The sequence below is a fragment of the Microcaecilia unicolor genome, chromosome 14 (assembly GCF_901765095.1).
Source record: "Microcaecilia unicolor chromosome 14, aMicUni1.1, whole genome shotgun sequence".
Taxonomy (NCBI): domain Eukaryota; kingdom Metazoa; phylum Chordata; class Amphibia; order Gymnophiona; family Siphonopidae; genus Microcaecilia; species Microcaecilia unicolor.
The window spans coordinates 22806950-22821605 of NC_044044.1; the positions used below are offsets into that span (position 1 = coordinate 22806950).

The window sequence follows — 14656 nt, forward strand, 5'->3', positions numbered from 1 at the left end:
ATGCCTGAGCAGCAGGACCAGGAAGCTGCCTAGGTTGGAGCTGGGTGTTTGAGAGGGGCTAAAGCCAAGAAAGGTGAGGAGGCATATTTGACCCTCGGGTGTGGCCTGAGTAGAAGACTGCAAGGCACAGGGGAATTTGGGGAGAATTACAGAGCATTGTGGATTACAGCTCTCCCTGTACCTTGTGGATTACAACTGATCCATGCACTATGTTGACACAGGCCACTTGATTCTCCAGAGATCAGAGCAGTGCCAATGTCAGATGGACTCGTGTTCTGGCAGACTAACATATTAATGTGTAAAGTTCTGGTTGTTGTTACCCATTTCACACTGATTGAATGGCAGTTGAGATATAAGTCTCATTAGTTCTCACTGATCTATACATAGAGATCAGTTTATAACTTTTGAGTTTGAAATCATTTGATAGTTTTTAGTTGTTTCCTTTGTTATTTTGCTATGTTTCAGTGACACATAACAAAAACATATGAGTTCTAGCCACATATTAATTTGGTTTAACTTAATGAACTCTACAGGAATCAGAGGGATATTATAATAAAAACATTATAATTTTTAAGACTCTGAAAAAAACCGTCATGCTCTACCTACCCAGGGAGCAGATCCCAATAGACCTGTTTAGGACTGAGATGACTCACATCGCATCAAGATATTCTTGCACAGATGCAGAAACCCTTGTTCAGGAAAGTGAAAGATTGGAACCTCTGCTGATACTCCCCACTGTGATAATTCCTCAGACACAGATCGAAAATGCTGTGTTGGCTCAATGTACTTGTATTCTTGGTATGATGTAAGGCAGAAGGATATATAACCTACTGGATACACTTGATATCAGTCTACAAGAGGTAAGCTTGAATTTGTTTGCAAAGACAGTTTTGATGGGGAGTGGGGGGAGAGGGGAGGGATTGGATGATGGTAAGATTGTTGTGCATTATTAGAAGTGAGATCAGCCAGGTAGACTCACATGCTTACAAGACTGAGTAAGTAAGAAAATGCAGGAAAATATTTAGTAGGTTGAATTGTGCCCAGAATTTCAATGCCAGCACCTATCTCCATACTGGAACTAAATATCCAAGCAGTCAAGGACTAATAATGGGACAATCATTTATAGAACCATTCTGGAACTGAGATCCCTCCTTTACAGACCTGTGTGCATCTAAATTTGCTGAATACTAGCATGGGAAGATGCCAGTAGGGCACCTAAATCCTATTCTGTACCAGTGTGCATAAGTGGAATAATGCATTAATGCAAGGGGGTGTATGGAAGGTGGCAAACTCAATAGTGGAGCATGGGTGGGCCATAGACATGTCTCCTTCTTATACAATATAGGAGATAACTCTATAAAATTCTATAACAAGATACCAGGACTGATGCACTGTTTATATGCATTAATGCTGAGATAATTAGCATTAATGCATACAGGTGCATTAAACACTATTACTTAAGCTTGAGCATAAGCGACATCATGAATAAATGCAAGAGGCATAGATATGCCTGGATCGTAGGGACATGTTGCACACAAAATTCATAAATGTTTGGCATGAGAGTTGTGTATTATGCTTGTATTGAATGTTTGGAACATTCAATGGAATAGCGACTCATTGATTTAACGTAAGTCCGCTCATTTACTTCTTATTCCAGTGCTCTGGCTATGTGTATGAACTTATGCATTGTTGATATCAAACCTTCAAGAAGATAAGCATTTTCCCTTGATTAGGGAGTCCTCTTGAGTATATGGATGCCTATTGAACATCCTTTTGTTTTCATTTGAATTATTTTCTCTTAAGAAGTGAAGAAAAATAAAATATTAAATTAGTGGGTGCATTCATATAGAGCATCCATGATGTATACACTATGGGTAGTTAGTTCCACTGAAATTTAACTCGGCTGTATGTTCAGCCTTTACTGAATTCTCTCTTGTCCCCCCTTTTAGAAACATTAATACTTGTAGTGGATCTTCCTTAGGCATCTGATATATATTTTTGCGACTGACTTGGCATGTATTCTATAAGAGCATTTTGGTACCAAGAACTGGTGGTCATTGTGTGCAAACAGAATGCCTAATACGTGGTGCCCATTTACACACGTCCTTACCATTTTCAAATCATCACAGTTCAGCCAGATCTATTGCTGGTGTAATTGTGGACACTTTAAATGTAAAGCACATCGATACTGGGTAATCCTAGTATTACACATTGGAATCTGGTATTGTAGAATAGACATTCATTGAATGGCATTGGGGCACGTAAATACAGATGTTCCCTTAAAGAATTGCTCGCTCAGTAACAAGCTGTTAGTTGCTTTAAATATTGATGGACATGAAGGGAGATCAGGATGACACTGATCATTCTGCTGAGATAATAGATGGTTTAAACCTAGATGGTATAGCAAATATATCAAAATCGAAGCCTGAATTCATGTACATTCACAACCCAGACAGCTCAGTGACACTATCAAAGTTGACCTGTACAGAATTATCAAAGACATGTTTTACTTACATTTGTTCTTAGTTGATTTGGATTACTGGATCAACTGTGTTTTTGGAGTATTTAGTGATATGTTTGATCACATTGATTCCTAATTTCTATCTGTTTTCCTTCAGTCTGTCTCTTCTTCCTTGAAGCTCTAAAACAGTGAAATGGTAAATCATTCCAGTGTGACAGAATTCTTCATTCTTGGGTTCCCAGAGTTTCCAGAGCTGCAGCTTCATCTCTTCATTCTCTTCTCATTCCTCTACCTGATGGCTGTGTTGGGGAACCTCCTCGTTATCTGCATAGTATGTGCTGATCGACACCTCCACATCCCCATGTATTTCTTCCTGGCCATCCTTTCTGCCTTAGATATCTGTTCTTTGACTACCATTGTGCCAAAAATGTTGGCAATTCTGCTGGCTAAGAACTATGACATATCTCTTTGGGGATGCTTTCTACAGATGTACTGCTATATGATATGTGTTGTTACAGAATTTGCTCTTCTCACTGCCATGTCATATGACCGTTACATTGCAATATGCAACCCATTGCGGTATCTCAACATCATGAATAAGAGAGTGTGTGCTGTTCTGGCAGCTGCCTCATGGGTAGTAGGTATGTTAAATCCATTGCCACCTCATATTGTTATATCCCAGTTTCTTTTTTGTGACTCTAATGTAATAAATCACTTCTTCTGTGAAGTTGTAGCAGTAGTGAAACTTTCTTGCTCAGATACCTCAATAATTGAAACAATGAGTTATACACTAGGGTTATTTGTAGTCTTAATGCCATTTCTCTTAACCCTGACATCCTACGTGTTTATCATTTCCACCATCCTGAAAATCCGCTCTTCAAAGGGCAAAAGCAAGGCCTTCTCCACTTGTTCATCCCACCTTACTGTCATCCTTCTGGCATATGGGACTATGATAGGAGTGTATATACACCCTGGGTCAATGGATACTGCAGAACCAAACAAGTTGCCTATTGCAATGTATATAGTCACTCTCCCACTGCTAAACCCTCTGATTTATAGTTTGAGAAGCAGAGAGTTAAAAGTGGCCCTGAAAAAAGCCCTCATGAAGACCAACTAAAGACAAATGTATCTTGTAGGTGCTCTAAAGTACTATTGAACTTATTCCTAATCCCCTCTCTGGTCTGCTCACAATGACTCATGAACCATTTTGAATGTTTTACTGCCAGAATGAAACAAAATAAAAACATGCAGGACTGTAACTAAGACTTTTGGCCCATGTGTTAAGCACGCCCCAGTCCCACCTTTGCTATGCTTCCAACACGCCCCCGAGAACTTTGAGGATGCCCAAAATCGGCTATTGATTATGTCAATTTGGGCGACCCTGTGAGAAGGGCGCCCATCTTCCAATTTGTGTTGAAAGATGGGCACCCTTCTCTTTCGAAAATAAGCCTGTAAGTCATAAAAAGGTGCCCCTGAATCACCAGATGACCACTGGAGAGATTAAGGTATGACCCCCATACTCACCCAGTTGTCTCTGATCCCCTCCCACTCCCTCAAAGATGTGAATGAAACGGTACATACCAGCCTCTGTATTTGTTTTACTTATATTTGTTAATTTGTAAAGTGGTGATTGGTATTTGTTAGTTTCTTCAATTTTACATCTGCTGTCTTTATATTTTGCAAAGTATTAGGGGACATTTTCTGTTTCTGTGGTGTTGCATTGTATGCAGAGTCTGGCATCGGGGGTTCAGTTTAATTTTTGTCTAAATAGAAAGTTTATGATTACTTATTCTATAGTGGATTAGGGTGTATCTGTGTTTGTGAAAAAGACATGGCTTTTGGTTGGCACTGACTGTGCAGGATCGACGATCTGTTCTAATCTGTCTGTTTTAGTTTTACAATAGGTGAATTGATGTTCTAGTGCTCACTGTAGTGTTTAAGGTGCTTTCCTTTTCCTTGTGTGACTCGTAGAAATGACTGCTTATGGTATGGTAGAATTGCTCTATAGGTCCTGAGTGTTTTGTATTCTCGGTATGCCTAATACTGGATTTGGGGTGGGGGGTGTTAAAAAAATGACCGGCCCCGGGTGTCAACTACCCTAGCTACGCCACTGCCCCAACAGTAACCTTCCGTTTCCCCCCCAGAAGATCCTACCTAATTTTGTCCCCTTCCTAGTAGACCACTACCTGTCTTAATATGCAACCCCTTGCATTGTCTCGTCATCATGAATAAGAGGGCGTGTGCCCTTCTAGTAGCTGCCTCATGGATAGTAGGTATGTTAGAGTCATTGCCACACAATATTGTTGTATCCCAGTTTCCGTTTTGTGACTCCAATGTAATAAATCATTTCTTCTGTGAAGTTGCAGCAGTGGTGAAACTTTCTTGCTCAGATACCTCAATAATTCAAACTATGAATTATATACTAGGGTTATTTGCACTCTTCATTCCATTTTCTTAACTCTGACATCCTATATATTTATCATTTATCAAGCAGTATAAACTGTTTTATTCTTGCCAGATATTTGTGACCTGGATTGGCCACTGTTGGAAACAGGATGCTGGGCTTAATGGACCTTTGGTCTTTCCCAGTATGGCAATACTTATGTACTATATTTCCTCTATCCTGAAAATCTGCTCTTCAAAGGGCAAAAGCAAGGCCTTCGCCACCTGTTCATCCCTCCTTACAGTCATTCTTTTGGCATATGGGACTATCATAGGCAGTGGTGTGCTGGTAAATTTTTAACAACAGGCACTCTCCCTGGTCCACTTCGGCGCGCCCCCCCCCCCCCGTCCACCACTGCGCCCCCCACCCACCTCTGCTCCCCCCCCCCCCAAAATTTTTTAGAGCTGGCTATACCCCGGGGGGGGGGGGGGAGGGGGAGCCGCCAACACATTACTCTCTCCAGGAAAAAAAATTAAATTATCCCAGGTTCCAATCTAATTCATGTTTAATATGGGATAAAATGCCATAAATAAGTAAATAAATATAAACTTTTAATGTTCAGCACCTGATTCTCAAAGTGGACATATTCCAAATACTATAATGAAAATAAAATTATTTTTTTTCTACCTTTGTTGTCTGGTGACTTTGTTTCTCTGATCATGCTTGTCCAGTATCTGATTCTGCTGCTCTCGATCTGTTCCCTTGACTCAGTTTCCAGAGCTTCCTTTCCATTTATTTCTTTTCTTTCCTCCTTTCTTCTTCATTTCTGGTCCTCCGCATACTTGACTGTACAGTGGATCCAGCTTCTGCCTATTTTCTCCATCCATGTGCAGTTTCTCTCCTCACTTCCTTTTCCCTCATCTAATCTCCTTCCTCTATCTTCCCTCCATGTCCAGCATTTCTTCTCTCTCCCTTCCCTCCCCTCCATCCATGTCCAGAATTTCTCTTGCTCTCCCCTCCATCCATGTCCTGAAACTCTCCTCTCTCCCCTGCCCCTCTCTATCCATCCATACCCAGCAATTCTCTTCTCTCCCCTGCTCCCCTCTACCCACCCATGCCCAGCAAGTCTCTCCCCTGCCCCCTCTACCCACCCATGCCCAGCAAGTCTCTCCCCTGCCCCTCTACCCATCCATGCCCAGCAAGCCTCTCCCCTGCCCCCCTCTACCCACCCATGCCCAGCAAGCCCCTCCCCTGTCGCTCCGAAGCATGTCCAAAGATATCCTTCGCCCCCACCCTCCCCTCCGTCTTTTTTTAATTACCTCCGTCAAAGCACACGCCATTTAATGCCCTGCTGCGTGCTGGCCATCTCCAGGCTTCCCCTGCTTGCTTCGGATGATGTTCGTGCCTTAGTCCCGCCTTCGCGAAAAAAGGAAATTACGTCAGAATGAAGGCGGGACTAAGGCACGAACATCATCTGAAGCAAGCAGGGGAAGCCTGGAGACAGCCAGCACGCAGCAGGGCTTTAAATGGCGCGCGCTTCGACAGAGGTAATTAAAAAAAAAGACGGAGGGGAGGGTGGGAGTGAAGGACATGGTTTTATATGCTTTGGAGCGGCAGGGGAGGTAAGCATGGCCTGTGATGGCGCCCTCCTGCCATGCTTACCTCCCGCAATGGAGCCGGCTCGCCCCCAACAACAACCGGCTCGCAAGAGCTGTCAAAATTTAACAAGCGGCTCTTGCGAGCCGGTGCGAGCCGGCTCCAGCACACCACTGATCATAGGAGTGTATATGTATCCTGGGGCAATGGATACTTCAGATGCAAACAAGTTACCTATCGCAATGTATATAGTCACTCTTCTACTGCTAAATCCTCTGATTTATAGCTTGAGAAGCAGAGAGTTAAATGTGGCCCTGAAAAAAGCCCTCATGAACCCCACTAAAGATGAACATATCTTGCAGGTGCTCTAAAGTACTGTTGTGCTTATTCTTAATCCCTTCACTGGTCTGCTCACAATGACTCAGGAACCATTTGTGTCCTGTATACTGGGACCTCTAAAAACAAGAACCCTGTTGTTCTTAGAAAATATTGACTGATATATGTCAGACACAACATACAGCAGCGATCCGCCCCGGGTGCACGCCACTGGAGAAGTGCAAAAAGCAGCCGCGCGACTGTCTGCTCCGCTGGTACCCTGCTCCCTCTGCCCCGCAACAGGTTACTTTCCGGGGCAGAGGGAGCAGGTAACCAGCGAAACCGACAGCCACGCGGCTGCTCCCAACAGGTAAGAATGCACTCGGAGGGGGATGTCCATGCGCCGGTGGGGTGTAGTGCTGCATCCGGGGGAGACGCTGCTGCACCCAGTGGGGGGGGGGGGGGGGGGGAAAGCACAGCGGCGATCCCCCCGGCTAGCAGTCGACCAAGGATCGCCACTGACTGTACCCCTGCTTTGTCCAAACGTTGTCCCCTTGGAACGTCCATGCACTCCAAATAAAATTTGATCTTGTAGGCCTCTAACAATTATGTGCATGTTCACTCAGAGAATTTTTTCAAAGTACTTAGACTTACAAAGTTATGTGGAGGGGCATTTTCGATATGACTAAGTCTGACTAACGTCCAAAACCTGAATAGCAAAGAAGGTCATTTTCAAAAAAGAAAAACGTCTTATCTTTTGTTTTCGAAAATAGAAGGTTTTGTGATTTGGATGTTTTATTTTTTGGTCCATTTTTGAAAAAAAACAAAAAAAAACGTCCAGGTGCAAAATACACGAAATCAAGCCATTGGGATGTAGGAGGAGCCAGCATTTTTAGTACACTGGTCCCCCTGACATCACAGGAAAGCAATAGGGCACCCTAGGGGGCACTGCAGTGGACTTCATAAAATGCTCTCAGGTACACATCTGACCATTGGTCCCTTACTGTTAGGACTTGGGTAGTGAGCCCTTGTGCCACGACTGAGCACGGTGGATGAAGAGCAGTGCCGCCCTCGGTCAAGCAGCCGGACAAACCCCTAGCTTCACCTGGGAAGCGACCACCGTTCCCCGGGAGTTGAGCCCCCAGGTGCAGGTGGCCACCAGGGCTTTGGGATATGAATGGGGTTGGGCCACCACTGACCTGGCGGGCGGTAGTGACGGGATTAACCTAGTCCAATCCACAAGTTGGGGCAACAGCTGAGAAGAGAGTAGTGAAGTTCATGCCAAGGATCTGGCGGGCAGCAAAGCAGGGATAGTCAGGAACAGTCCAATGGTCAAGGCCCCCAAAACCCACAACCTCCAACAGTACACCACTACCATAGCCCTTACGGGTGAAGGGGGCACCTATATGTGGATACAGTGGATTTCTGGTGAGTTTTGGAAGGCTCACAGTTTCCTCCACATGCGTAATAGGTAGGGGGAGGTAGAAGCCTGGGTCGACCTGTCTGAAGTGCACTGCACACACCAGTAGACTACTCCAGGGACCTGCATGCTGTTCTAATGGATCTGAGTAATGTTTTTCATAACATTTTTGGGGGGGTGTAAGGAGGTGAGTGACCACTGGGGGAATAAGGGGAGGTTATCCCTGATCCCCTCCAGTGGTCATCTGGTTACTTAGGGCACATTTGTGTGCCTTATTCATTATAAAAACAGGTCTAACTCAATACGTCTTAGTTTTGTTTTGGTCCTGGGCATTTTTGTTTTCTTCCTTTATGGCTGAAAAAAATCTAAGCCTCAGGAACATGAATTGGAAAAGGTGCAGCGAAGGGCGACTAAAATGATAGCGAGGATGGGACGACTTCCCTATGAACAAAGACTAAGGAGGCTAGGGCTATACAGCTTGGAGAAGAGACGGCTGAGGGGAGACATGATAGAGGTATATAAAATAATGAGTGGAGTGGAACAGGTGGATGTGAAGCGTCTGTTCACGCTTTCCAAAAATACTAGGACTAGGGGGCATGCGATGAAACTACAGTGTAGTAAATTTAAAACAAATCGGAGAAAAATTTTCTTCGCCCAACGTGTAATTAAAAACTCTGGAATTCGTTGCCGGAGAAAGTGGTGAAGGCGGTTAGCTTAGCAGAGTTTAAAAAGGGGTTAGACGGTTTCCTAAAGGACAAGTCCATAAACCGCTACTAAACGGACTTGGAAAACTCCAAAATTCCAGGAATAACATGTATAGAATGTTTGTACGTTTGGGAAGCTTGCCAGGTGCCCTTGGCCTGGATTGGCTGCTGTCGTGGACAGGATGCTGGGCTCGATGGACCCTTGGTCTTTTCCCAGTATGGCATTACTTATGTACTTATGTACTAAGTCCCACCCTGAACACGCCCCTGATACGCCCCCTTCATATTTGGACGCACTTCTGACGGACTTCAAAGGAAATCATTTATTAGTTCTTTACTTGTGGCCACTGTTATATGCCAATGATAAACAGTACAAAAAACATATCAATTCTAGTCACACATTAATTTGGTACTTAATGACCTCTACAAGAGTCAGAGGGAAATATAATTTTTTCTTTATTTTTATTAGTATTTATGGATTTTAACAGAAATATTTAATAAAATATTATAATTTTTAAAATTCTGAAAATAAATTGTAGTTTATCTGCCCTTGGACCAGATCCCAATAGATCTCTCTAGGAATGTAATGACTCATTGCTCATCAGGATGTTCTTGCACAGATGCAGAAACCCTTGTTCAGGAAAGTGAAAGATTGGAACCTGTGCTGATAATTCCTCGGTGTGATAATTCCTCAGACGCAGATTGCAAATGCTGTGTTGGTCAATGTACTTGCTCCGTTATTCTTGGTATGATGTAAGGCTGAAGGATACATAACCTGCTGGATGTAGATCATTTCTGCACTAGTTCATCATTATGTCAAGAGCAACACTTGATGTGAGTCTGCAGGAGGTAAGCCTGAATTTTCTTGCAAAGAGAAGTTTTTCTTTTTTTTAGGGGAGGGGTTGTATAGCGATGGAGTTGTTGGGCATATTTAGAAGTGAGATCAGAGAACTGTCAGGTAGACTCAAAGTTTCACAAGACTGAATATATAAAAAAATGGATGGAAATATTGTAGACTGAATTGTGCCCATAACTTCATTGCTAGAACTTATCTCCATATTGGGACTAGATATCCAAGCAATCCAATACTAATAATGGCTCAATCATATCTAAATATCAACACAAAGCTATTAGAATATCACACTGTTAACCAAACTCATCAACATAAACAGATCTCTACCTATTAGTTCATGACGTAGTGATATCTCATCAAAGGAAGGAAAAGCCTCAAAAGATAACAAGGTACTCCTAGAGGCTGAGCAGCTGCAGAGATAAGTTTCTTTCCTGTGACTAGAAGTCTGGATAAGTTGAATAAAGTGTAACGTTACATGAAAGAATTACTTTATTTTTTGAGGCTTTTCTTTCCTTTGAAGAGATATCACCATGTCATGAACTAATAAGTAGAGATCAGTTTATGTTGATGAGTTCAATCATATCTAACACATATAGGGCCATTCTGTAACTGAAAGCCCACCTATGCAGATCCTTCTGCATCTAAATTTGCAGAATTCTAGCACAGCCAGTAGGGTACCAAAATGCTATTCTGTAAAGGTGTGCATAAGTGGAATAATGCATGAATGCAAGGGGGCGTACTCATTAGTGGAGCAAGTGTGGGACATAGACATGTTTCCTACTTATGCATGTAGAACGTAATTCTATAAAATTCTATGACAAGACACCATGTTAGACATCTGTTTATGTGTGTTAATGTTGTGAAAATTAGCTCTAATACATGTAAGTGCATTAAACACTATTGTTTATGCGCTTGGGTAAGTGGCATCATGCATAAATGCAAGGGAGCATAGACAAGGTTGGAGTGTGGGCAGTCCACTTATTGTGGGGTAAGTTAAACCCAAACCCAATGGATTCTATACATCGCGCTCATTCCATAACAATGTGCATTATCTAATTGGTTAACAAGCTAATCAGCGCCGATAACTGAATGTTAACAACCAATTATCACAACTAATTGGCATTAATTAGAATTTACACGTAGTACTTGCTAAGCATTTTCTGGAGAGTGGTTCGTGTAAATTCTAATGTACGTTACCAAAAAGGGGACATGGCTATGGGCATGGAATGGGTTGTTTGTAAGCGTTCCAAAAATTGACCCACAGAGAAATAGAATGTACCTGCTTGACACCTAACTTATGCGCCGTTATTTACACCAAGGTTTCCTTGGCGTAAATTAACGTGCTTAGAGTTAAGAGTGATTCATCTCAGGATATCTCGTTGGAGGTTGAGAAAGAACTCTATTCCCAGATAAGTTGGTTCCTGATTACTCAATTTTTTTCAGTGCTTTTGCAAGACAATTGTATTTGTGACTATTTTAGGATCAATAATTGAGCCATTTGGATTGTTTTTTTGTATTCAGAGGAATTTTCTCCTTATAAAACTATAAAAAATATCCACAACCATCTAAATTTCAGGAAATCACTTAAGACCATGATATTTGGACAAGCATATCTCAAGGACTCAGCATGTGTCTCCTCTGCTTGATGCACATCAATCTAGTGACAGTTTTGGACACATCCACCCTTCCCTCCTCTCCCCTGGTTTCCCTGCTCCTTCCATCCCTTCCCCATCCTCCCCATTATTTCTTATGTAGCTTTTCTGTTGTATTAGCTTAATTTTACTGCACTGGTGTCTGTCTCTGCAGTGCGCTGTAAGCCACATTGAGCCTGATGCTGTTGGAAAAATGTGGGGTATAAATGAGATAATAAATTAAATAGAACTTTTGTGGACATATGCCAAAAGTGGGTATCGCAAAAAAAGCTTTTTGGTTTTTTTCACACTTAAGTTTGTAAGGGTGTATTCACATAGAAAATTGGGGAAACACATGGAAGAGAGTATAATATGATGTATAGAGCCTGGTAGTGAGTCGCATTTGCAGCTAGGCTCACTGAAAATTGGCTCGTTGTAAATCCAGCCTATACTGAACTCTCTGTGTTACCCCTTTATGAATTATAAATTTCATATTGTTTTTTATTGGTTGATCCCTGCTTTTGGCATATGCCCATATAGCCCCTTGTATGGTGGGATTTTCTTTTTGTAGAGGATTGACTCTCTGCTTAGAGTTAGGCTCTGGCATGGCCCATAGGCACATTCTATAAACCTACTTAGGTATATTGTATAAACCACGCCTAAATCTAGGTGCAGATTATAGTGGAAATATTTTCAGGGATGATCTTTCAGGCACTGTTAATAGAATCTAGTCCAAAGTTTATAAATGTTTGGCATGACAATTGTATATTACACTAACATTCTATAAGGGCTTTTTGGCATCAAGATTGCAAAATAGAATTAGTGATCAGTTTGTGCCATTAGAATGTGTAACTCATGGAGCCAAGTTATAAAATTACCCCGTAGCTGTCAGTTACACACATTCCTACCATTTTCAAACCATCGCATATCTATTGCTGCTGTAATTTGGGCACATACATGCAATGCATGGCACTACTGGGTTATCTTAGTATTATAGGCGTATCAATCTTTATCATTAATAGTTAAACCATTCTCTCGTGCTTTGAGGAAAAGGCCTCAAGAAGCCCCCAGCTTTAAATTTTAGCTTCGGGGACCGGACTGCTTCATCATTGGCCAAAAACCTTGTTACTGTATATTCAACTTCTAGATTATCACATTTATTGTTTTCATGCATACAGAATCTATATAAATGTGATAGAGTAATCTAGAAGTTGAATATTATGAGGGTTTTGGCCAATGATAAAGCAGTCCGGCCCCCAAAGCTAAAATTTAAAGCTGGGGCCTTCTTGAGGCCTTTTCCTCAAACCACGGGAGAGTGGATTAACTATTAATGATAAAGTTTGATACGCCTATGATCTATATACAGGATCTCCTGCCTTTTCTAGATATTTTGTTTAATATAAAAGGAGACCACCTTCAATTGTGCTTATCCTAGTATTATACCACATAATCTGGTATTGTAGAATACACATTCACTGAATGGCGTTGGGACACCTAAATGGAGATGCTTCCTTAAAAAACTGCCCTCTCAGTAATGAGCTGTTAGTCGCTTAAAATATTGATGGACATAAGGGCAGGTCAGGTTGACAGTGCTCAGTCTGCTGAGATAATAGGTGGTTTAAACCTAGATGGTATAGCAAAGATAACAAGATTGAAGTCTATATTCATGTACATTAATAACCCACCCAACTCAATGGCACTGTCAAAGCTGATCTCTACAGAATTACAAAAGATGTGTTTTACATGCATTTGTTCTTAGTTGATACTGGTTTATTGCATCAGTGTTCCTGGAGTATTTTTTGATATGTTTTGTCACATTGGGGATCTTTTACTACAGCTTAGCTCGAGTTATTTTGCAGCAGGACCCATAAGAATAAAACAGGACATGCTGCAGATATCTCTAGCTAAACTTTATTAAACACCCCCACTGCTTCCTAATTTCTGTTTTCCTTCATTCTGTCTCATCTTCTTCCTTGAAGCTTTCAAACAGTGAAATTGTAAATTATACCAGTGTGACAGAATTCCTGATTCTTGGATTCCCAGAGTTCCCAGAGTTGCAACTCCCTCTCTTCGCTCTCTTCTCAATCCTCTACCTGATGGCTGTCCTGGGGAACCTCCTTGTTATCTACATCATTTCTGCTGATCAGCACCTCCACATCCCCATGTATTTCTTCCTGGCCAACTTGTCTGCCTTAGACATCTGCTCTTTGAGTTCCATTGTGCCGAAAGTGTTGGCTATTCTGCTGGCAAAGGACTATAATATATCTTTTGTGGGATGCATTCTACAGATGTACTGCTATATGATATGTGTAGGTACAGAATTGGCTCTTCTGACTGCCATGGCATATGACCGTTACATTGCAATATGCAACCCCTTGCGTTATCTCGACATCATGAATAAGAGAGTGTGTGCTGTTTTGGCAGCTGCCTCATGGATAGTAGGTATATTAGAGTCATTGCCACACAATATTATTGTATTCCAGTTTCCTTTTTGTGACTCCAATGTAATAAATCACTTCTTTTGTGAAATCGCAGCAGTGGTGAAACTTTCTTGCTCAGATACCTCAATAATTCAAACTATGAATTATACACTAGGGATATTTGTAGTCTTCATTCCATTTCTCCTAACCCTGACATCCTACATGTTTATCATTTCCACCATCCTGAAAATCCGCTCTTCAGAGGGTAAAAGCAAGGCCTTCTCCACCTGTTCATCCCATTTTACAGTCATTCTTTTGGCATATGGGACTATGATTGGAGTGTATATACACCCTGGAGCAATGGATACTGCAGATCCAAACAAGTTACCTATTGCAATGTATATAGTCACTCTCCCACTGCTAAACCCTCTGATTTATAGTTTGAGAAGCAGAGAGTTAAAAGTGGCCCTGAAAAAAGCCATCATGAAGACCCACTAAAGTCCTATATATGTTGCCCCGACCATGATAGCAGGTGCTCTAAAGTACTGTTGTGCTTATTACTAATCCCCTCCCTGGTCTGCTCGTAATGACTCATGAACCATTTGTGTGCTGTATACTGGGACTTCTAAAAACAAGAAACCTTTTTTTCCTACAAAATATTGACTTGTAAATGTCAGACGCAATCTACAGCTGGCTGCAGTTTTTTGGAACAATGACATTTTATGAGGAAGATGCGATACCTCTACAGCCAATATGACTCAAAACATAAATTTATGTCAGCATTTGGATATAAAGAAGTCATTTTGGGATTTCAGTAGAGAGAGGTTATTTTGAATCATGCAGTTATGGTTGTTTGTGTATTATCTCTGTGGG

General features: G+C 41.8%; 2 protein-coding genes across 2 annotated transcripts; both read left to right on the top strand.

The window, feature by feature from the left end:
• The first annotated feature begins 2654 nt into the window (after positions 1-2654).
• Positions 2655-3578, top strand: LOC115457038 (olfactory receptor 1F1-like). The gene has a single exon (XM_030186460.1). It carries the CDS (start codon positions 2655-2657, stop codon positions 3576-3578), a length of 924 nt encoding a protein of 307 aa, XP_030042320.1.
• A 6114-nt stretch (positions 3579-9692) lies between these two features.
• Positions 9693-14281, top strand: LOC115457039 (olfactory receptor 5V1-like). The gene is made up of 2 exons (XM_030186461.1): positions 9693-9728; positions 13343-14281. Exons 1-2 carry the CDS (start codon positions 9693-9695, stop codon positions 14279-14281), a joined length of 975 nt encoding a protein of 324 aa, XP_030042321.1.
• Positions 14282-14656: the final 375 nt, after the last annotated feature.